A 23,643-nucleotide genomic window follows, 5' to 3' on the forward strand; every position below is an offset into this window, starting at 1 on the left:
GTTAAGGGCACTGTGGTTATGACAGTTAAGGGTTGCCCCTCCCCACAGAGGTCCGTGTTAGCCTCTCCCTGCTGTTCTGAGGTTGCTTTATTGCCTGCTTATCCAAAGACCACAGAACTGGCTGTCTTCTAGCTCTTGCCATTTTTGAGGAAGGCAGGAGTTCACCCTATCTGGTCCAGAGAAGAAGACCAATGTTGACCTGCCCTGCCCTCCCCAGGCCAAGATTTAGACGAGATTCAAGACCAGCCTATGGACTAGAACGAGGCCAGATTTAGTGGCCACCCTTGAAAATAAGAAGCAGGGCTTCTAGTAACATGTACTTTGTCTTAACATGGTCTGGTTCTCTGTGACCCCTAGGAAGAGATGATGGTATTTAGTAAGAGGGATTGCATGTGGTGGGCCAGTGGGCTAGTGCACCTGCAAATTGGGGTCCCCACGAGAGGGGAGAGCTGAGGGGTGGAGGCTATTTGGTGCAGTGTATGGCCTGTGTCACACATTGCCTTGGCTTAGCCCCTCCATCTGAGAGTTGACAGACCAATGCTTCACATGATCCAGTTTGCACTGAGGGTTCCATAAGTTTATTCTGTGTTCATTTTTTAATTAAGAAAAGTCTTTAGAACATTCTGGAAACTTAAATCAGAACAAGTAAGAAAATAATAATTGCTCATGAACTAGTCACTGTTAACATCTAGCATGTGCGTGCAGTTGCCGTTTCTTTACGAACAGATGCTGGAGGACTGGTTTTGTTTCGCTGGAAAAACAGAATCACGCTGAGTAGATTGTTTTGAAACCTGGTTTTCTGACTAAACAAAATATGGTGCTCTTTCCTTTCTTTATTTTGACCAACATCTGTCTCTGCAAGTTTGGTTAGAGGGTGGAGGAAAATACTGGTAGCATTTATTGATTTCCAGTGATGTCCTGAGAACTTGCACCCCCCTGCTGGTGTCTCTTTTCCTGCTGATAAAATTATGGAACGGCTTCCTCACACCGCCTTCGTGCCTACCCTGATCGCCATCTTCAGGCCCATTTGGTGCATGTTCCCAGCACCCAGGGCTGGTGCCAAGCTGCATGGACTGGCCATGGTCACCCTGCCAGGGATGCTGCATGGGGCATGTGCACCACAGAAGCACACGTGCTGCTGGGCTTCCTGCACGGGCCACGCCCTCCACAGCTGGCCCGTTCACCTCACTGCTTCTACACTGCCTCTTTTCACCCTCTTTCTTTGTAGGGTCTCGCCCAGTGATTGCAGAAGGAGCTTCTTGGGAGCCAACCTCATACAACAAATCATCAGGTAGTATCAGCCACAAAAATAACAGTCACTTTCTCTTTCTAAACCTGGTGTCAAACATTCTTAAATATATGTAATCTCATTGTTGGCACTACTTTGCAAGCCCGATAGGATTACCTTCTGTGTGTAGGTAGGGACCTGAGGCTCAGCAGTCATGAGTAGTCCTTGTGCTCCCACAGCTGGTAAAGGACAGGCTAAATATTCCAACCCAGGACTGGTTCATCCAGCACTGTCTGTCCTCTCACCGCACATCCTCTGGGACTGAAGAGGTAAGAAGTGGGCAGAATGTGGGCAGATTGCCAGTGGCCATAGAGGATCAGGTAAGGTCATCTAAGCCAAGGGTCTTTTGGCAGCTGAGAGCAAGGGCTAGGATGCAAGGAGACTTTGTTTAAACACAGAAGTCCAGGGCTCACTCATCCCCTAGAGAATTTGATGCAGCCTGTCTGGGATAAGACTTGAGACTTTCTTTTTTAAAAGCTCCCAAATGCCTAGGAAACACAGCCAGTCTTGGTAACGGCTAATGGACTATCAGCAAGTAAAGGGGATTCTCATTAGCCACAGTAGTTGTGCTCTATAGAGCTCCTGTCAATACTGAATTAACAAACTTTGAAGCATTACTCCAAGAGAAATGCAGGGTTAGGTTCCCGTGAGTCTCTGGTCACATTTCCATCAAGTTTTGTTTGGGTGTTTTGTTTTGTTTTGTTTTCATGTGCTTTGTTGATTTACTAACTTTGAATGCACAACAACAGCACTTCGGATAGCTTATATGTCCTGAGATCATTTTTAAACCAAAAATACTCCCTGAAATCTTGAAGTCAAAGGATAACTTAGCTTAACTAGTAAACAATGCCTCCTTTGGACATTGTGTTTTTTAAAGAACTATCTAGATGGGATGAAACTGACAACAGCAACTTGCAAAATCAAATAGGAACCTTAGGGAACAGTGAATTTATGGCATTTTGGAGCAAAACCAAGGCAATTCTAATATTTGGCTGCCTTCTGTTCTCCAGGGTGACCTTGAGCTGCAGACCTGCTGTCCACGTGGACTGGGGCTGACATCTCACGTCCATCCGTAAGGGCTCCTGCATCCCGGCTCCGAGACATGGCCACCAATAGCAGCAAAGTGGCTGATGGTCAGATCTCCACGGAAGTCAGCGAGGCCCCCGTGGCCAATGACAAGCCTAAAACTCTAGTGGTCAAGGTGCAGAAGAAGTCAGCAGACCTTCCGGACCGAGACACATGGAAAGGCCGCTTTGACTTCCTCATGTCCTGCGTGGGCTATGCCATTGGCCTTGGCAACGTCTGGAGGTTCCCCTATCTCTGTGGGAAAAATGGTGGTGGTAGGTGTCAGCCTGGTGATGACCCAGCTGGTTCTGAGCCCAACATAGAAGTGTTTCACTGAAGCATCTTCTGGGAAACTTAGGAAGACAGGCTTCATCCAGGTGGACCTCATTTGTGACATTGAGCCTCATTTGTTATTTCTTGCACTTTCCCTAACTGATTTCCACTAAAAGGACCACCAGGAGATGTTGAATTTGTGCTGGAAGCCCTGGTGTCAGAGCAGAGCTATACCCTTAGGGTTTCTGTGGTTTGTTTCTCAGAAATAGACTCTGGTCACCTCTGTGTGGACTCCAGTGTTTGCCTTAGCAATGAGTGCTTTGACTGTTTTCACCACCCAAGGTCTCAAAGGATGATTAGAAACCCAAACCCACATCTGTCCCAGCTGTCAAAGGGCAATTGTGCTCAATGAATAATAATTCTGAAAAGATCATCCCCTCATTTTGAAAAGAATAGGGGTATATTTGGAGCAAAGGTCATCTGTGAGCCTCAGTTTGGCTTTGGCTGCAGCATTTGAGGTGGATTATAAGGAAATTCTAGATTAAACCCTAGAATATCCTGACAGGACGCTTCCTCTGAGAGAAGATTCTCTAGTGCCTTGAGTCCATGAGCATCTGTTCTCTCCCAACAGGGGCCTTCCTGATCCCCTACTTCCTGACACTCATCTTTGCGGGGGTCCCACTCTTCCTGCTGGAGTGTTCCCTAGGCCAGTATACATCCATTGGGGGCCTGGGGGTGTGGAAGCTGGCCCCCATGTTCAAGGGTAAGTCTTCTGGACACCATGTCTGAGGAGCAGGCTCTGGCTCCATGTTTGAAAGTACCTTAGGGTCCTTTTTTTAAATTTTTTATTTATTTTTTAAAAGTTTTTTAAATTATTAATGAATTTTATTAGTTTTAATGAACATTTACAGAGATTTTGGGTTTTCATTCATTCATTGTTGCACTGTTTTCTCTACCCCCCTCCCCAGTTCGTTCTTCTTCCCCCCCCGAATGTCTGTTTTAATTGTCCAATTGCCACAGTGCTTGTCAAAGCCAGTTCTGATTAATCTCCTTTGTCAGTGTGTCCTTTGCCATTCCCTATCACTCCTCCCTGAGAGAGACTTCACTCTGATTCATAAGGAAAAGGGGATGGCGTATTCTCTTAGCTACTTCCTGCTGAAAAGGGACGCTGTGGGTTTCAGGGTGAATGTCTTCTCTCACTACTCTAAAGGGCCCCTTTGGCAGTAGGAAACACATAGACTATTATGGAGATTGATTTTGGAATTTAGAATCACTGTTATCAATTGTGCTTAGCCGTACATGTTCATATCCTTGAAGATGTATCATGGAAGTGTTGCAGCCTAGAAGACACAAATTTAGCTAACAATTTAAAAGTACATGAGTCAAAAATTAAAAAGCAATAGTATTCCGAGCAGAGGTTCTAATAGTGGTACAAATCAAGTTACAGAGGGAAGGTGGTTCTTACAATAAAAGACCTATAGAGTAGCACTTTGTCTATTATAGTGTAGAGGTTAGGAACCACAAGATGTAGAGGCTCAGCTATGTCATTTATGGTTCTTAAGTCCTGGAGCAAATCCCATCTACCACTGGGTTGGTTTACAACTTGGAAGTTCGCATGCAAGGTAGAGGTGAAGTAAGGAACTGCTTATGAGGTTTTCCGTCCATTCCAACAACTAAGAAATAGTGAGAAGAGTTGGGACCTCAGAAGGCTTTTAGGACCAATCAGTAGGCTCTGTGTCCAGGAGAAAATGAATATACTTACCAGTAATGTTAATGCCCACCCACAGTACCTTAGGGTCTTGAGGACAGTTCTGCTCACAGACCTACAGGCTACTAAACATCTCTGCCATCTCTGAAGACAGGGGCCCTTTTCTTCACATACAAACAAGATGGTGGACCTTGGCCAGGTGACAGGGAGGAAGCACAGACCGTCGTGAGTGACCCTGGCCAGGTGACAGATAGGAGGGAGAACAGACCGTTGTGAGTGACCCTGGTCAGTTGACAGGGAGGGAGCTCCAGGATCACAGGCTCTCATGAGTCTCCCTGCTGCTAAGCCAGAAGCTGGACATTTCTGATAGTTCAAATACACAAGGATTCTGTGGGAGAAATAGGAGCGCTCCTTCCAACTACGTTGGAAATCTGCTGGTGGGTCTCAGCTATGAATCAGAACTTACTTCCCTCTAAGTTGGTGGCTGTGAATAAGGTGACAAATGATGGTGACCAGAGATTAAGATGACTGGTCATCAGGTCAGAACCAAGAAAGAACCCTCCAGTGGGTTTTTAGGAGTCTGTAAATTACAGAAGAGGAAATTGTCCACCTTTCTCTCTGAGAGCTACTAGTGGATTTGAAGCATTCAGAGACATCACATTTGGGTTAGCAGCTCAACTCCTTACGGGCTAGACCATCAGGAGAGTCCTGTTCCAAAGAGACTCCTGTTCCTGTTAACCCATGAGCTCATTGCCATCAGGAACTGGGCTCCGTTTTCTCTGCGGGTCCCTAGAACCTTGCTGGAATGCCATCTTGTGGAAATGTAGAGGGCCATATTACTGGCCTGTGTGATTGTTCCCCACATGGCTGGTCAAGCCCCAGCCCCAATCCTACTTTGACTGACATGTGCTGAGTTCCATGCACAATCCTCACTCTACTACCAGGCAGATCGATATGGCCTGGGCAGGTTATTGCCTCTCTCTCTCTCTTTCTCTTTCTATGTCTCTGTCCTTCAGGATGCCCATCTCCAAGGTCCAGTGTGATGGTGGACAAGGAAGGACTTGGTAGACAGGATGTTTAGCAGGGCAGTGATTACCATGACAAGGGTTGACATTGTGATGGGTGTCACTAAGAAGGTGGTTACCATGACGAGGGTTGACGTTGTGATGGTGTCACTGGGACAGTGGTTACCATGATGAATGTTAACGTTGTGATGGGTGTTGCACTCCCAGGTGTGGGCCTTGCTGCCGCTGTGCTGTCCTTCTGGCTGAACATCTATTACATCGTCATCATCTCCTGGGCTATCTACTACCTGTACAACTCCTTTACCACGGTCAGTAACTCGGCCCTCACCCTGACCCACAGTCTCCAGAGGGAGCTGAGCCCCTTCTCCCCCTCCCCACCTGCCATTCTGTGGAGCAGACATTCCTCTGGAGAGAGTACAGTAGTCTCATCTTCCCCTCCTCTGACCCAGAAGTTCCAGCCACAGTGAGGGAGCATCCCCTGGCAGCCTCTCAGCCATGCATTGTATCTGAGTTAACATCAGACATTCACAACACCCTTTAAAGGGTGCTTAGTTTCATTCTACATGAACTCAGACTTCCTAGGTTTTAATCCCAGCTCCACCACACTCCAGCTTTGCAGCCTTGAGAGAGACATAGCCTTTCCCTGCTTCTGTGTTTTTCTTTGTGAAATGGGAACAAACAGAAAGTCAGCTGAGCTTACTTCCTAGAGCTCCTGTGATGGTTCCATAAGTGGCTGTAAAGGGAAATATAGTCCCACTATTCAGGAGGCTGCAAATCCAAATCAGGATGTCAGCCCTGCTGTTGCCAGCTGACAGCTCTGAGAGACCATAGCATGCCTATCTCCCAGCCTCTAAAGGTCATGCACACCCTTGGCATTCTTTCACCATTTGTTGATCCATCTTTCCATGGAACCTTTTCCTGAGTGTGACTCTGTCTATTCCTCCCTTTTATATGACACCACTCAGAAGATTAAACTTACCTTACACAAGTATGCTTTCATTTGACTTAACTCATAACAAAAGAAAAATCGTATTTCTAAACAAGATCATGTTCACAGGAATAGGGTCAGGGCTTCCATACAGATCTCCATAGACACTCCAGTCAGGGCTGTCGTGAAGATGAAGGGATAATGTGGCCTGGGCTTACAGTGTACTGGAAAAAGAGCAAGCCTTGGAAGTGTTTGCTGTTGTTGCCATCATAGAGATGGGAGATGAGGGATCTAACAGATGGGGTCTCTTGCCCAAGGTCCCATAACTGGAACTAACCTAGAATGGACATGCAAACACTCATGGTGCAGCTTGGAACCTGCACTGAGAAAATCAGAGTTCAAAGCTCAACTTTGACACTTAGTAGCTGTGTGATCTAGAGCAAGTTACTTCCCTTCTCTGCTCTCTAAATTGGGAATCACATTACTACTTGCCTCCTTGAACTGTTGAGAAGGAGGGTGAGATTCTCACTGAAAGGCAGTTCTAGGTTGTATGGGGGGAAGGTGAAGGGAGGACGTAGGGCATGCTGCTGCCAGCCTAGGGCTCAGGAGGCTTGTCTGTGCCACTGTGTCCCTGCAGACTCTGCCATGGAAGCAGTGTGACAATCCCTGGAACACGGACCGCTGTTTCTCCAACTACAGTATTGTCAACACCAGCAACCTGACCAGCGCTGTGGTGGAGTTCTGGGAGTAAGCAGAACTTGGCTGGGAGTGGGCGGGGTGGGACCGGATAAGCTGGCAGCATCCAGCAGGAGGAGAGGCACCCCACAGGGGATGGGAGAGTCTGATGAAAGAGTGGGACAGATATGTGACTAGAATTAAGGAAGCTATAACGGACTGTAAAAATTTCCCTCCTCCAGGTCTGAAGGGGTTAGGAAGGGGTCTTGTGCAGGAACCCCAAAACAGCTGGAGTTGCTAGAGAATAGGTCACCAGACACACACTACAGCAAAAGCCAGTGCTACAAAGCATACCCTGGATCAGCGGGGGAATAAGCCTGGCTCAGCCTCTGCCTGCCTTCTCACCTTCCCTGTCTCTGCTAGTGCTGCCCACTGGTCAAGCCCAACTACAAAGCTAGAGAACAAGTAAGCTAGTGACGCAGCCTATGGAGGAGACTGTGGTACACAGAGCAGGAAGGGTGGAGAACAGGACCAGGGAAGGAACAGCATAACCAGGTGGGTGGCTAAGGAGCAGGTTCATCCTAAAAACTCCGCAACTGACTTAACACCCAGAGTCACTAGGAGTAGATGCTTCAGCACACACACACACACACACACACACACACACACACACACACACGTTCTCTCTGTCTCCCTCCCGCCTTCCCTCCCTTGACTACTGATATTATAGAAGTGCCCCATAGAAAATGTATGCTGGGGGCATTATTTTACAAAATGAGATGCTGGGTCCCCGATATCTTTGCCATAAAGGACTCTGTGTGGGGCAGCTCTGAGGGACCTGGGAACAACCTGGAAGGTTCTGTGGCACTTCCTCCAGGAGCCCATCTCAGTGGGGCCACATGGTTGGCAAGGCTGTTCCCTTACACCCAGAGATCTCATCTGGAGATGCCTGGTCCTACCCTCCAGTGTCTCCCGGGTATGCCCCCTCACTTGCCCAAGCTTTTCCTTCAGTCATTTGCACAGGAAGCATCGATTGAGTACCTACTGTGTGCAGTCTGATCAGAGGCATGGACAAGCAGACAGTGTTAACATTAAGTAATCTGTGTTAAAGGGGGAGACACAGGAAGCTGTGGGACCCCTAAGGAGAGTCCTGGGCCAGATCAGATGACAGATGACAATGAAGGGCAAAAATCAGGGAGAACAGGTGTTGATAGAGGAAGAGCAGGTGTGATGTCTTGGAAGCAGGTCAAAGCCAGCACAGTACCAATGAGTGGACAGACAGTAAATAGCTTAGTCTGATGAGAGTGTGGGGAATGGGAGCTATGACCAGAGAGGAGATAGTCACATGCTCAACACCTGAAAGGCCAGCTTGGGTGTCTGAGTTTCATTCTAAGAACAACAGGGATTTAAGAGGGAGTGCATGATCAAACTTGCAATTTAGAATGATGTATGGGGCTGGTGTGGGGCCAGGGCAGACATGAAGAAGGTGGCCAGACAGTGCTAAGGGCAGGCAGTGACAGGAACTGGAAGCCAATGGCAGTCCTCTCCCTTTCTCTCTCCCTCTCTATCTCTTTAAAAGCAGAAGTGTATGTTATTTTAGCCTCAGGGCTAAAAGTAAAAATCCTTCTCTCTACTAATTCCTTGTTCTCATCAGCAGATCTGGGACTTCTTTGGCTCCTAGACAGTCCCCTACTTCCCCCCCCCCACCACCGTTTTATTGTGGTTTGGGAAAAATTTTACAAAGCAAATTTGTTTCCTGTTCAACCATTTATATTTTGTTTCATTACAATAGGGGAGCTCCCATGGTGTAGTCTAACCCAAAGGCAGTGCCATTGACAATAACACCCCTCACTGAGCAAAACTCTTAAAAAGACTTCCTAAGACAGTCATCATGAAATCCAAACTGCTCCCCTCGCCTCTGTGTCCCTTTGTGACCTGCCTCTGCCTACACTCCCCATGTCACTCTCTGTGCATCACCTATGTGTTTTCAGTCCAAACTTATCCAACCTCCAGGTCTTTTCTTCTCTTTATACTGATGATTCTCTGCCCAGAATACTTTGCCCCATCTTCCATGACTGACCACTTCTTGTGCTCAAATATCACCTCTTCAGAAGACCTTTCCTTGACTATCCTACACCTTGACATCTTCAGGTGTCTTTCTACTTATTCTTATCCTGTACAACTTACAGGCTACCCAAAACCTGCTGGAGGGTCAAAGCTAGGTTGATTTTGACTGCACAGCAGTAGCTGAAAGGTGATACAAGAGCAAGCTCAGTTCAGGTTTGAAGTGCTACAGTTCTGGGCTCTCTCAGTCTCCAACTGATCATTAATTCTGGTCCTTCATATGATTTTTCATTTTATCCTTCCTTTTTCTTCCACTCTGTCCAAAAAACCCTGAACATCCTTTTGATCTCTTAACTCATACAGCACTTGTAGCAGTTAGTACAGGGGTCTCTGTCCCTTTCATGCCTTGCAGCATAGCCACAACCACAGCTGAGGCCACCGTCCACCTCAAGGCCACTCCACAGTTCCTGCCCATCCAATGACTCTTCTTCCTTTGTCCAACTAGGCGAAACATGCATCAGATGACAGATGGTCTGGACAAGCCAGGGCAGATCCGCTGGCCTCTGGCCATCACCCTGGCCATTGCCTGGATCCTTGTATACTTCTGTATTTGGAAAGGTGTTGGCTGGACTGGAAAGGTAAGAGGTGTGCACAGAGGACATGAGAGAACATTGGATGGGGGTTGTTTATGAGGATGTCTCTGCCCTGAGCAAGGAAACTGTGCCTCACCAAAACCTCCAACCTTGAGTTAAGCAGGTTCCAACCTATCTCTGTGCCTCAGTGTCCTTTCCCATGGAATGAGAAAGGGGCCTTGCCTCTCTCTGAGGTGGTTGTGAGAGGAAGAGGACTGAGCACTTAGCATCAGCTAGGCTCACAGGAAATTCTGTGAGATTCCACCTGGTCTGGCAGACCAAGAGCGAAAATACTGCTGAAGGACCACTGAACAAACTTTCCATGAGCACCAGCTGTTGGCAAACCTTTTTCCTAGGTATTGGGGATACAAAGACAGATATTTCCTATCTAGCCTTTAAGGAACAACAGGGACAGTATTTAAGGGTCAAATATTCAGGTTCTGTAGACAGGTAGCCCAGGTCTAGATCCCTGCTCAGCCAAGGTCCCTGTGACCTTGGGCAAACCACTTCACCTCCCTGAAACTCCTGCATAAAATAGGCTAATTATGCATAAAATAGGATAATAATGCATATCTGTTATTTTATTATGCAAATCCAATGAGATGGTAATTTTGCAAAGCACTTGACACCTAGCAGGGCGCTTGTTATTGTTTTTATTATCAGCAAGGGCTGATCAGCGCCCTGCTGGGGACATTTTGGGACCTAGCAGATCTGATCTGAGGCACTGGGTCAGCCTTTCCCTTCAAGCCTCATCCCAAAAGTCTGGGGACAGGAGATAGCGGTCTTTCACTTGTTCTGTCTGAAGGGGACTAAGGAGGGAGCAGATGTGTTGTCTAAAGTGTCACATCAGAGAGGGATTTGAAATGAGCATGGCTAAAAGTCAAGGACTGATACAACACTCTAGAAGAGGTAGAACCTTAATAGATCCCACACTTGTACATGGGTACAGTTGATGAAAATTTCCCCATTACACCCTACAAAGTTCTCTGACCCAAGACTAGTGTCTAAACATCTCTGATTTGCCCCTGGGACTAGGAAGGCATATGGACAACACAGCCCAACTTCTGGAAGCAAAGGAGTATGTGGTTTTGGGGCTTTAGAAGAGAGCAGACTTTGAATCTCAGGCCCCAATTTCTGGCCTGAGAATTTCTGGAATTAAGCAAGTCACTTTACTCTCTGAACTTCATCTGTTTAATGGATGCATTAATTGTTACCTTATAGAGTTGCCAGGAAAATGAAAATAAAGTGCTTCCTATGTGCTTGATACATAGTTAACATGTCATCTATCATATCGACTGTAGTAATTTTCAGGAGTTATCTAAAGTTTTTCTACATTAGCAGACTGAACACTATGTGGGGAAGACTAGGCCTCTAACCTTCGAGTGAACCAATCGATCACAAGCACTTATTAATTTTTTAATTAAAATACTTTCTATTACCTATTTACTAATTTTCTCTCCCCTCTCCCTCATTTTCCATCCTTGGTAACCACCCAAAACTTATCTTTTCTGATGTAAGCCTTTCTTTAACTTTTTATATTAGTGAACTCATGTATTTATCCTTTATGACTGACTGGATTTACTCAGCATAATGTCCTCTAGTTCCACCCATGCGTGTTAGATAGAAAAACAGTTGAGGGTAAGAGAAAAAAAGAAACTGATCCCAAGAAACAAACAGGCCTTTATTGTATGGTCTGAGAGGGATGCCAAGTGACCACAAACAGAGAAGGTTAAAATGGTGCATGTGCAGTCCAGGGTGGTTTCCTTTTATAGGAGATTTTTGGGAAGACTAGGGAAGATGGTATTTTTCTCAGAATTTGGGGCTGTTAATTAACTTGTATTAGGGTGTTAGTGATCAGGCCCAGAGCTTTATTAGGATCCATTGTCTGGTCTGGCCTTTGATCTGTGCCCCCTAGATGTTACCAGGCATGGGGGCAACTGACATATTCTTCCTCCATTGTGGCATTTCATAAATTCTTCATTATTCTTTAGTGTTGCATAGTATTCCCTTCTGTGTTTGTACTGGAGCTTCTTATCCTTTTGTGGATATTTGATTGTTTTCATCTGTTTGCTATTGCAAATATTTTTGCAGTGAGCACAAGTATGCTTATTTCTTTAGAATCCAAAAAAGACTAGAACAGCACGTCAGCAGAGAATTGCCGGAAGTCCAGGCTGGGTTTAGAAGGGGTCGTGGTACTAGGGATATTGTAGCTGATGTTAGATAGATCTTAGCTGAAAGCAGAGAATACCAGAAGAATGTCTATCTGTGTTTCATTGATTATGCAAAGGCATTTGACTGCGTGGATCATAACAAACTGTGGCTGACTCTGAGAAGAATGGGAATCCCAGAACATTTAATCGTGCTAATACGAAACCTATACTTGGACCAAGAGGCAGTAGTCAGAACAGAGCAGGGCAACACTGCATGGTTCAAAATTGGGAAGGGTGTACGCCAAGGATGCATCCTGTCTCCATACCTTTTCAACATGTATGCAGAGCAGATTATCCGAGAAGCTGGGCTCTATGAGGAGAATTGTGGCATCAGGATTGGTGGAAGATCTATTAACAATCTCCGTTATACAGATGACACAACCCTGCTTGCTGAAACTGAGGAGGACATCATGAACTTGCTGCGAAGGGTCAAGAACTGCAGCCTTCAGTTTGGACTGAGGCTCAATGTCAAGAAGACAAAGATTCTCACCACTGGACCAATTGGCAGCGTCAGAATGGATGGCGAAGAGATTGAGATTGTTCACAGCTTCAGTTTGCTCGGCTCCACAGTCAACACTCTTGGTACCAGCAGTCAGGAAATCAAAAAGCGTATCACAATGGGAAAGTCTGCTGTTAGGGACCTTTCTAAAGTACTCAAGAGCAACGGTGTCTCTCTGGATACTAAGGTGCACTTGATACAGGCCATGGTCTTTGCAATCGCTTGTTATGCATCAGAGAGTTGGACAATGACTAGGGAGGACAGAAGGAGAGTGGATGCCTTAGAGCTGTGGTGCTGGAGAAGAGTACTGAGTGTACCATGGACTGCCAGGAAAACAAACAGATTCATCTTGGAGAGGATTAAACCAAGCAACTCATTGGAGGCAAGGATTCTGGGGCTTCGTCTGACATACTTTGGACATGTTGCCAGGAGGGACGGGTCCTTGGAGAGGGACATCATGCTTGGGAGGGTGGAGGGACGGCGCAGGAGGGGAAGACCCTCTATGAGATGGATTGATTCGGTGACTGGGGTAATCGGGATGGGTGTGTCAGGGGCAGTGTGTTTGGCACAGGATAGAGCAGGGTTTAGGGCTGCTGTGCATAGGGTCGCTATGAGTCACAAAAGACTCGACGGCACATAACAACAACAACAACAGTGAAATTGCTGATCAACACACATTTATTGAGCAAATAAATTGCCTGGATCCATAATGAACATAGAAGACATAGGAAAGTGTAAAACCTGGGCAGCATGTATTAAACTGATTGTATGCACTAACACAGACTTACTGAGGGTGACTGTACTCATTTTCCAGATGAAGAAAACAGGTTTTTATGCAAATAGTAAATTGACTCAAAGTTTCTGAGTGATCCAAATGGCTTAGATTTAGGGCCCTTTAAAGAGCCTCAAACTTTAAAAGTCTGTCCAGTGAGTTTTCTAGCAGACCATGGCTGACTATGTATAAATGTCTAAGTATTTTAATGCTAAGGTTCAGAACCGAGGGGCAGCAATGCTGGGCAGGAAACAGGACCACACGAGCTCTGAGACAGAGGCCGTTGACTGTGGAAATCACCCTTCCACAAGGATGGGCAAAGAAGCACAGTGTCAGGCAGCACTGTGCATATAAATTTGGGGATGGGGGAGACTTTTAAAAAATGAGTACACTTCCTGCTGGTACCTGTACAATAAAGGCACTGGCCTCTAAGTCCAATTTCTAGAAAGTACTCAGGCCATATGGATCAATAGCTTTTAGGAAATGTCTTCCTTTTTTATTCAGTGATTTTGCTTTCAGAAACATTCACCACATTGTAAGGATTCTGTAGGTAAACATTTCTATGCAGGGATGTCCAATGCTGCTGTTGTGCAACCAAGTTAATTCTGCTTGTAAATCACCCGCCCCCCCCCACCCCACTCCCTGTCCTCTCCACGCTGTTTGAGGCCCCTGCTGCAACCTTGGGCCAGCCCATACAGTTGACCTCTACCAAGCATGATGTCCTTCTCCAGAGACAGCCTCCTTCTGATAAGGCCATCCTCTCTACCAAGGGTCACACTGGCTATGTGGAGTACACTTAAAGTAGCATAAAGTTGGAACCTCAATGGGTAAGAGTAGAGGAGGCCTGAAAAAGGATGAAGACTCCTGTGGCACTGTCCTGTATACTTTTTAAAATCCCATTTTTCAGGAGACAATAAAATAATGTTTCATTCAAAAAAGTGGGGGGAAAATTATAGTGTACAACGTGAAACTTTAAACATATAAAATTAAACAAAAAATATAAAAGCTAGCAAAATTATGTAATTTGAGCATCATATTGTTCCTGTTACTAAACACTGGATAGTTTACCAAGAGTAAGGGAAAACCCAAGTGCTGAGCTGGTTGGTTGAGATTCCAAGGAGGGAAGACTGGCTGAGGACACCGGGAATGCTTCCCGAAGGAAGGGGTCTGGAGGGCGGAGAGGGTGCAGGGCTGCTGACGATGCCTGCGCCCATCCAGGTGGTCTACTTCTCTGCCACATACCCCTACATTATGCTGATCATCCTGTTCTTCCGCGGAGTGACGCTCCCGGGGGCCAAGGAGGGCATCCTCTTCTACATCACACCCAACTTCCGCAAGCTCTCGGACTCCGAGGTGGGTCTCTTGGCTGGCCTCCCTGCCCTGCTCTAGGCTTCAGGGGCTGGTTCCTTCCTATGCAGACTGGGATTGTAGCAGTGCCTAGAGCCAGGTAGTGTGGGCAGACAGGCCCTGGGCACTGATGTGATGATTGTTTGGACTGCTTTTGAAAATTCTGCCATCAGGTGTGGCTGGATGCAGCTACGCAGATCTTCTTCTCCTATGGCCTGGGCCTGGGCTCGCTGATCGCTCTCGGGAGCTACAACTCTTTCCACAACAATGTCTACAGGTGCACAAGGGTCCCTTCTGCCCGGCCTGCCCCACCCGGACACACCCACTAGGACTGGTCTCCTAGCTTCTGTCCTGCCTTGGGCACCAGGAACCCCTTGTGGCCACTCCCTTGGGTCCCATCCTTTCCTTGCTCTGATCCCAGGCCTTGCTCTTCAGGAGCCTTCCTGGCACCACGCCTGCCCTGCGGTGTACTCCCTGACCCCTGTGCCTCTTCCTCCAGGGACTCCATCATCGTCTGCTGTATCAACTCGTGCACCAGCATGTTCGCAGGGTTCGTCATTTTCTCCATTGTGGGGTTCATGGCGCATGTCACCAAGAGGTCCATTGCTGATGTGGCAGCCTCAGGTCAGCACCTCCGGGGCCCAGATTGCTGGGGAGCATAGATGGGTGACGTTTGTGGTCACCACGCAGTGAGTCCAGACTTGTAACACTCACTAAAGCCAGGCAGGGTACTCAGCGTCCTACATGGACTGCGGCACCCAACCGTCTACTGCCTGGTGATTCATAGGTGAGAAAACTGAGGCTCACCAGAACAACGTGCACACATCGTGGAACTAGACCCAGAGGATGCCCAAGCCTGAGCTCTTAGCCCCTTCGGTGGTGCCTCTAGCACCATCCTGAGCTTTCCAAAAAGTCATGACGTGGTGGTTTAAGCTCTGAATAGCTCACTCTATAGGTTGTGTGAACTGGGCCCTTGCCATTACCCACTGAAGAGACCCCGGGCAAACCCCTGGTAATCCCACCTGATTGGCTACTCAGGCCTCTGGATCACTCCCTGCACCTGTGTCTGTTTGCTCATCTGGAAAGGGGCTGGCAACCCTCACCCTGAAAAGCAAGCAGTTTGAATTCACCAGCTGCTCCACAGGAGAAAGATGGGCAGTCTGTTCCTCTGGAATTAACTGCCTCTGAAACCCCACTGGAGGGTCAGCTCTGGGTCAGTTCAGACTGGACGGAACACAATGATAGCAAAGCTTGGAGAAGAGGTCTGCTGGTGTCGTCCGTAGGGATCTATACTGCTAACCAAAAGGCCGAGCCTCTCCAGTAGTGGCTCCTTGGAAACCCACAGGAAGAGGCAGTTCTGAGCCAGGCCTTGAACCTTGGAGAGGTGGTACTAGGCTTTGGGTGTTTAATACCACCCCGTTTTTCCCTTCCCTCTTCAGGCCCTGGGCTAGCATTCCTGGCCTACCCAGAGGCGGTGACACAGCTGCCCATTTCCCCGCTCTGGGCCATTCTTTTCTTCTCCATGCTGCTGATGCTGGGCATTGACAGCCAGGTGAGGAGCCCTTCATCTCCTTCATTTTGGAAGGGCCAGACTCAGGGGACCTTAGGCCTCCAAGGAAGGCAAGAGTTACAAACCCACATGAAACTTCAGGAGAAAGCTTAGCTCAGATCCTCATTCTCTAGGTGAGGAAACTGAAGCCTGGAGGGAAGGGGACTTTCCTAGGGCACAGTCATGTCAGAGGCAGCAGCAGGCCTTGGTCCTAGGCTGTTTCACTGCGCTCACGTGCTGCTGGGCCGCTTTGGTGCACATGCTGCTGGGCTGCTCTGGCACATGTCCTGCTGGGTTGCTCTGCCTCTCCCTGCACGGCCAGATGTTGGGCAAGGTGGGCTAGGGGATGTCGCAGCTTCCTTACCTCTGTCCCCTCTGAAGTTCTGCACTGTGGAGGGCTTCATCACGGCCCTGGTGGATGAGTACCCCAGGCTCCTCCGTAACCGAAGAGAGCTCTTCATTGCTGCTGTCTGCATCATCTCCTATCTGATCGGCCTGTCAAACATCACCCAGGTGAGCTCAGGAAGCACTTGCATCCTCCACCCTACCCTCCCCCCCCCACCTCCCGCTCCAGGTCTGAGCTCCAGTCCTGTCCTGATATGCCTTCCATCCTGTCATGGATCAAACTCTCTGTGCCAGCCTGAGGGACACAACTGTGAATTAGATGGGGATCCAGGCAGGCGAGTGGCAAGAGACGTTGAGTTATCTTGTAGTTCAGAGGCAGGAGATGCTGCACCTAGCCCAGCCTGGGGATAGGGGGAATCCTTCCTGGAGGAGAGAATGCAGAAGCCTGACATTCCAAACTCTTGGTTAATTATGTAGAAAATAAAATTGGAGTTGGGCCTTTGAGGTTGGCATTGTTCCTTCCTTTTTATTCCTATACATCAACTTTCATGGGCACACCTGTGTCAGGCCTCCAGGGCACAGTGCCAGGTGAGATTTGAGGCCCTCCTATTCCAGTCAGGAGATACAGACTTAAGGGGTAGATTGTACAATGTGTGTCATTAACTCAATTATCAGCTCAGCTTTGCAGGTCTGATTTAAGAGCCACAAACCCAGCTAAGTCCAAATACACTTCTGATGTAGAGTTTAGCATTACTTCTTTCATTCATTTATTGAATAAGCATTTGCTGAGCCCCCACAATGAATACATATGGCAGCAGATACTGGAATTTCTGCAACTAGCATGGCGAACATGACAACTACTCTCTCAGAGTTTACATTTTGGCAGCAAACCTGACATGCTGATTAGGTCTGTAGGAGTGCTGTGTGCTGTGAAGAGAGTAGTGGGATAGAGATGACTCGTCTGGGAGGAGCCACAAAGATGCTACTTTAGACAGGATAGTTTACGTAAGGTGGTCTCTCTGAGGAGATGAGAGTAGAGCTGGACTCAAATGAGAGGAAGAGCCAGTTGGGGAAGATCCAGGGGAAGAAAGTGCAGCAGCTGCAAAGGTTCTGAAGTAGAAATGGTCCTTGTGGGGGAAAGAAAGGAGGCCAGTGGGACTGGAGCCAAGGGAGTGGAGAGGGAGGAAGGCCTAGTTCATACAGGACCTGGCAAAGCAAGGCATTTTTCTGTCTATCCAATTATTGTTTGAGTCAAGCCATGAGAAAGTTATAAGGAAAGATTCGTGACTGATTTATGTGGGGAGACAGCTCTGATAGCCACAATCAGGGATGGGTGTTCATTCTTCATGAACTTTTCTTTCTGCCCTCTACCTCCTCACAAATAAGAGTGTCTCCCTTCCACTAGAACACATCCCCAGAGTCAAAGTCTCTCCTTACTGCAGCTAGCCCAACCCTGTGAGACTCCAGACCCGATGTTGGCTCTGAACTGACTGCACTGGGCAGGGGGGCGGGGCTGGCTCTCATCCCTTTTCTTTCACAGGGGGGCATCTATGTCTTCAAACTTTTTGACTACTACTCTGCCAGCGGGATGAGCCTGCTGTTCCTCGTGTTCTTTGAATGTGTCTCCATTTCCTGGTTTTATGGTGAGTGCCTATGCTGCTCCCTTGTTCTGTCCTCTGCTTCTCTCCCTTCCTTTCCTTCCTTTTCTCCCTCCCTTCTTTATACCATCCTTCCTTCTCATCTTTCTCCTTTCCCACCCCCTCCCTTCTCACCTACTTCCTTCTCTCCCTCTGACTCCCTCCGTTCTACCTACACGCCTTCCTCCCCTCCCTCCTCACCCTCCTCCCTTCCTTCCCTTTTCCCCTCCCTCCCTCCTTTCTTCTCTCCCTCTTTCCTTCTTCTGTTCCTTCTCTCCCTCCCTCCCTCCCTCCCTCCTCTCTTCCTTCTTCCCTTTCCTTCTTCCTTCATTCCCTCCCTCCCTGCCTGCCTTTTCCTTCCCCTTCCTTCTTCCTCCCCTCTCTTTCCATCCTTGGTTCCTTCTCTCCCTCCCCTCTACCTTCCCTCCTTCTCACCCTCCTTCCTTCCTCCATTCCTTCTGTCCTTCCTTCCTCCCCAGCCTCCTCTCTCTCCTTTCTTCCATCATCCCATTCATCATCATTCAACAAATAGAACTTGCTCACCAAATTCTTCATCCGTTAATGTCTTTGGCCTTCACCACAAATTAATGAAGCTAAACAGGAGGTTCTCAAGTTTAGCAGAAACATGCAAAGGCCAGAGAAAGAAATTCGCTAAAAATGGGAACTAAAATTTAATTATAAATTTTAGAATTAAAAGAGGCTTGAGATTTTTATCTAGACAAATGATATCAAGAGCTATAAAACTATTTTAGAGTTATATGTTTACTAGGCAACAGTCAAGCTCTAGCCTGAGAACCAGAGGGCTGATGATTGAAATCAACACAGAGGTTCTCAGGAGAGAGACCAGTGATACGGTCTGTGAGGACAGGGCTGCTCTGCTGCCCGCTTAGTGGCAAATAGCAATACTAACATTTAAAAGACAATTAAAAGCTTTCTTTTCATAAAAGTAACTGCGATTAAAAGTATTTTTCTATTAGAGCAAAGATTTAAGAACACTTTGAGTTTAATTTTATGGCCTAACTTTTTCAACCCAACTGTAAAATAGTGAAAAAAAATCCACCACGTTTTTTTAATGTCACAGAGAGACAGACCATATGTGTTAAGAGACATTGTCACCTGTCCTTCCTGGACCGTCATTCCGTCCTCTTTGGTATGCCTGCCACCTGATCCTTCAGACTGTCCCTTTTTTCTTATTCTCCAGTGTCACTCACATGAACTTCATGAAGTCCCACATTTGTGCAGTTCTTCTTTAGGACCTTACATGTCTGTTGGTCATACCAATAGGGGAAAACTTACTCTGCACCATAACCGTGAAGAGACAGCTTGGGTCAGTGTTGAGTGGAGGGGGTCATTCGGGTGGGAGCACATGTTGTCAGAAGCCTCCCACTGGTAGATAATTGCTCACTGTGCAACCTCCTTCCTGTGGGGACTTGAATACTGAATTCATTTGGACAGTGAGGACACCTGCAGTGAAGGCCCTAGTAGACAACGAGGCTCACAGAGATTAACTGACTTGCACTTGGTCATCCTTTAAGAAAGCAGATTGAAGCTGGAAACCACTCATCCATCCCCCCTGCTCTCATTCTGAATGTCATAGGTGTCAACCGATTCTATGACAACATCCAGGAGATGGTTGGTTCCAGGCCCTGTATCTGGTGGAAACTCTGCTGGTCCTTCTTCACCCCAATCATTGTGGCGGTAAGAACAAGTCCTCCCCCCCCCCCAGGATGAGGCTAGACCAGGCTCCTCTGGGTAGCTGAGATCCAGGGAGAAAAGGCAGGACACCAAGGGGGAAGAAGCTCCAGAGCCCCTGTTATCTAGTAATACCACACCCTGCCATGTGTTGAGGGTCCACTGTGCCCCACCCCATGCCTGGCATGCCACATCTTCTTCACAGATTTCAAAGTAATCCCCGACATCCCTGCTTCACTGCACAAAAAACTGCCGTTCACCCAGCTGGCAGCACCCAGGTGGTTAGTGGCAGAGTTGGGATTCAATGCAGATCCAGGCTATTACCACTCAGGGTCAGGGCACAAAACATGAACAGATCTGACAGGGGCCACCCAACGTCCCTGGAACTGGGGCTGGCTCTTACAAATGTTGTACCCTGCATGGAGGTCCCAGCCATGGAGTAGTGGGATCCAGGTGAATCCTTGTTCTGCTGTGAAGCTGGTAAACATGGAGGAAGAGCATCTGACTATGAGTCGTACTCGATCTGACAGCACCTCCCAACAACAATGCTCTTATCTAAGATGGGTGTCTTTTTCTCTTAGGTTCTCCCTCAGAGAGGGAGTACCTCTTTATGTTGGTCCTCTCAGAGGGTCACTCTTTCCTGCTATTCTACTCTAAGAAGGTGCTCTTTCCAGTTGAACATCTCAGCAGAGGTGCTGCTCTCAGCGAGGGTGCCTTTTGTCAATGATCCTCCCTTGGGGACCCTGTTTTCCATTAGTCCTCCTTGAAGGGGTTTCCTTTTTCTTGTGCATAGAGATATCCTCTATACTAGTAGTGGTCTTAGGTGAGGGGCTTCCACAGATTCTGGGCCCTGTGAGGGTCAGCCTTGAGACAGCATGGGCCTCTCCGCTGCTGAGGCTAGAGATGGAGCCTTGGCTGTGCAATAATTCCCATCCCTCTCCCCACTTCCAGGGCGTGTTCATTTTCAGTGCTGTGCAGATGACACCTCTCACCATGGGAAGCTATGTTTTCCCCAAGTGGGGCCAGGGTGTTGGATGGCTTATGGCCCTGTCTTCCATGGTCCTCATTCCAGGGTACATGGCTTACATGTTCCTCACCTTAAAGGGCTCCCTGAAGCAGGTAAGTCCCTCCACCCACCCCCACCCCCAGTGCTTTCTGTTGTCCACATCGTTTTCCCCCTGTGCTGTGCACAGCTTCTGCCTTTGTAAACTGCACAGTCTAGCAGGGGGGAACAATAACCAATAACAATAATTTGGGCTACTCTCAGGGTAAGCCTGGGAGCTTGGGGGAACCAGCAGGAGGTCACTCAGTGTTAGAACTGGAGGAGGAGGTAGTGTAGGAGAGTCCTGAGGATGGGCCAGAGGTAAAGGAGAAGTAGAAGGAATGTTTGAGCACATGAAAAGGCTCAGAGCAATGTATCCTGTTTAATGGGCTGAGGAGACTTGAGTGTCAGGAAGGGATAGTAGGAAGCAGGTCAGAAAAGTGATAAGAGGTGAAGTTGAAAATGTGAGAAGCTCCTGAAAAGCTTTGAAAATCTGAATGAGAGTGTTCCTGGTGATAGTGGGGAACCATTTTAGCATTCAGAACAGGTGATCTGTTGGGATAAGATTATTAATAAAGAGAAGCACTGTCTTACCTGTGAGAAAAGGCTTACCTGTCCCAGCGTGACTCCTCAGCACACATCTGTTCTGTAATTCATTGTTATTTGCCCTCAAGTCTTGAGCGAATCAAGGACATTCTGCATGCATGTGGAGGTAGGCTGAGGAAACTTCACTGAGAGATCTAGGCATCCCCACCTGAATTCCTAAGACAGATCAGGGAGCCCTGGTGGCCTAGACCATAAGGAGTTGACCTTTTAACCAAAAGCCAGTGTGTCTTGGACAGTTCTAATCCACCCGTGGCTCCACAGGAGAAAGATAGGATAGGCAGTCATGTTCAGTACAATTACAGCCTTGAAAGCCCAGTGGAAGATCAGCTAAGAATCAGAATCTGGGGTAGTAAATAAGTTAGAATTTTCTCTGGCAGATCCACTAAGAGCCAGCAGGGGGAGCTCTAGCATTTGCAGCATAAGAAAGGCAGGCTGTGTACTTCGCAGGTAGAGAACCTGATACTGCACAGGAAGTTATTCTCCCAACTCACACAGCAAGTTACTCATGAAGTTAGGGCTTGCAACCCTCAATTTCAACTTCAAATTCAAAGCTTTCTTTCAGGCATTGGCTTGTAAGGAATGGAGCATTGTAGAAGAGAATATAGCCTGTTCAGCGGTCCTGCGTTGAGAAAAGGCAGCCATATTTGAAGAGAACACATTATCTTATGGGGCAGGACGGCAGGGGCTATGAATACAGACCATTCTTGGGCATTAAGCAACTCTGTTACTATGTATTGAGCCCCTACTTTGTGTATTTCCAGTGCTAGGGACACAGCCATGACCACAATAGGCAAAAATCTCACCCTCTTGAAATGTACATCCCAATAGAGGAAGAGCAGTAATTGTGAAAAACAAAAGAACCTGTCCAAACTCAAAATTCATTTTCTTTGAGCTGGAACTGACTCATAGCTGACTCTCTATTAGGGTTTCAGAGGCTGTAAATCATATAGGAGGAAATTGCCCTTCGTTCTCCTAAGGAGCCACTGGTGAGCTTGAGCCACCAGTGCCTTTGGGTCAGCAATGCAATTCTCTGCGGACTAGGTCACAAGACAGTGAGAAAAGTAATGTAAGAAGAGGGTTTAGGGGCAGGGCAGGGCCTTCCTGAGAAGTAACAGTCACTCAGAGACATAAAACTGAGACATAAAGAGACTGTAAGAGGTAGAAAACAAGATGCGCAACTAACTGTCTCAAGAAAGGATGTGCCCATGCAAAAGCCCTGGGCAGAAGCCTGACTGGCAGGTTGGAAGAGTAGCAAGGAGGCTGGTGCGGCAGGAGTGAGTGCAGTGAAGGGTGGAGGTTGACACTGATTCTGACAGGGGTGGGGTCCAGTTACATAAGGTTTTATAGTGACAGTTCAAGCCATTGCTGGGTTCCAAGAAGAAGGATGTGATGATGTTGGTTCCAGCCCTCTCTGCTGATGAGAACAGAATGAAGTAGAGTGTAGGAGGGTGGTACGGTGAGGACTTCTGCAGGAAGCCTCGTAAGTGAAGCTCTGTGTGGCCTGGGTGGGACCTTGTGTGGTGATGTGGCAGAACCTGGCCGTGATGTGGAGAGCTGGCTAACCTCAACAGGCAGAGTTGCCAGACCCACTACCCCAGCCAAAGTTTTCCTCCTATGTGCTTACAGCGTATCCAGGTCATGATCCAGCCCAGCGAGGACATCACTCGCCCTGAGAACGGCCCAGAGCAGCCCCAGCCCAGTGGCTCAGGCAGCAAAGAGGCCTACATCTAGGGGTGTGGGGCCACACAGACCTGATGCTCTCACCCCTCCCCGCAATCCAGCTGAGTAGGACTACCACTTGATGTCTGAAGAGACCATCTATCTCAACCTACCTCGAGTGGCAAATCCAGACACCATCACCATGCAGAGAGGGGAGGTGGGGAAGGTCCATCCCTGGGTGGGCCCAGTGTGCACAGACTCCAGTGATGACTTCAGGAGCCTGCTGGTTGATAACCTTTTTAATCTGGGCCACAGAAGCATCCAGAAGTCTGAGTGTGTAATTGCCATAGTAGGTTATTTCCCTTCCACCAGGCAGGTGCCACAATGCGGTCTACCCTCCTGGATTGTAGTCGTTCCTGACTGTTCTCTTACTGCCGAAACCCATGACTGTTACCTTGAACTTTGCAGGAGTTGAGTTCTGTGGGAATGCTGCTTCAATCCATGAACAGGGCATTTTGTACAGTGGGGACTTCCAGGGAGCACTCACTCTAAGTGACAGGGAATCAGCATAGCTCTTTAGATTTGAGGGTTTTCCTTCCCAAGGCAGCTCTACAAAACAACCCCCAA

The 23,643-nt window shown here is 47.8% G+C and overlaps 1 protein-coding gene across 1 annotated transcript; it reads left to right on the forward strand.

Annotated features, from left to right (window-relative positions):
• The first annotated feature begins 2,289 nt into the window (after positions 1-2,289).
• Positions 2,290-23,339, forward strand: SLC6A1 (solute carrier family 6 (neurotransmitter transporter), member 1). The gene is made up of 14 exons (XM_006900543.1): positions 2,290-2,628; positions 3,258-3,389; positions 5,567-5,667; positions 6,925-7,034; positions 9,532-9,664; positions 14,358-14,492; positions 14,660-14,763; positions 14,986-15,110; positions 15,926-16,038; positions 16,417-16,548; positions 17,921-18,023; positions 19,615-19,715; positions 20,661-20,828; positions 22,984-23,339. Exons 1-14 carry the CDS (start codon positions 2,391-2,393, stop codon positions 23,086-23,088), a joined length of 1,800 nt encoding a protein of 599 aa, XP_006900605.1. The 5' UTR covers positions 2,290-2,390; the 3' UTR covers positions 23,089-23,339.
• The last annotated feature ends 304 nt before the right edge of the window (positions 23,340-23,643 follow it).

Source organism: Elephantulus edwardii, unplaced genomic scaffold, assembly GCF_000299155.1.
Source record: "Elephantulus edwardii isolate Elephantulus edwardi_28Jun2011 unplaced genomic scaffold, EleEdw1.0 scaffold00288, whole genome shotgun sequence".
Taxonomy (NCBI): Eukaryota; Metazoa; Chordata; class Mammalia; order Macroscelidea; family Macroscelididae; genus Elephantulus; species Elephantulus edwardii.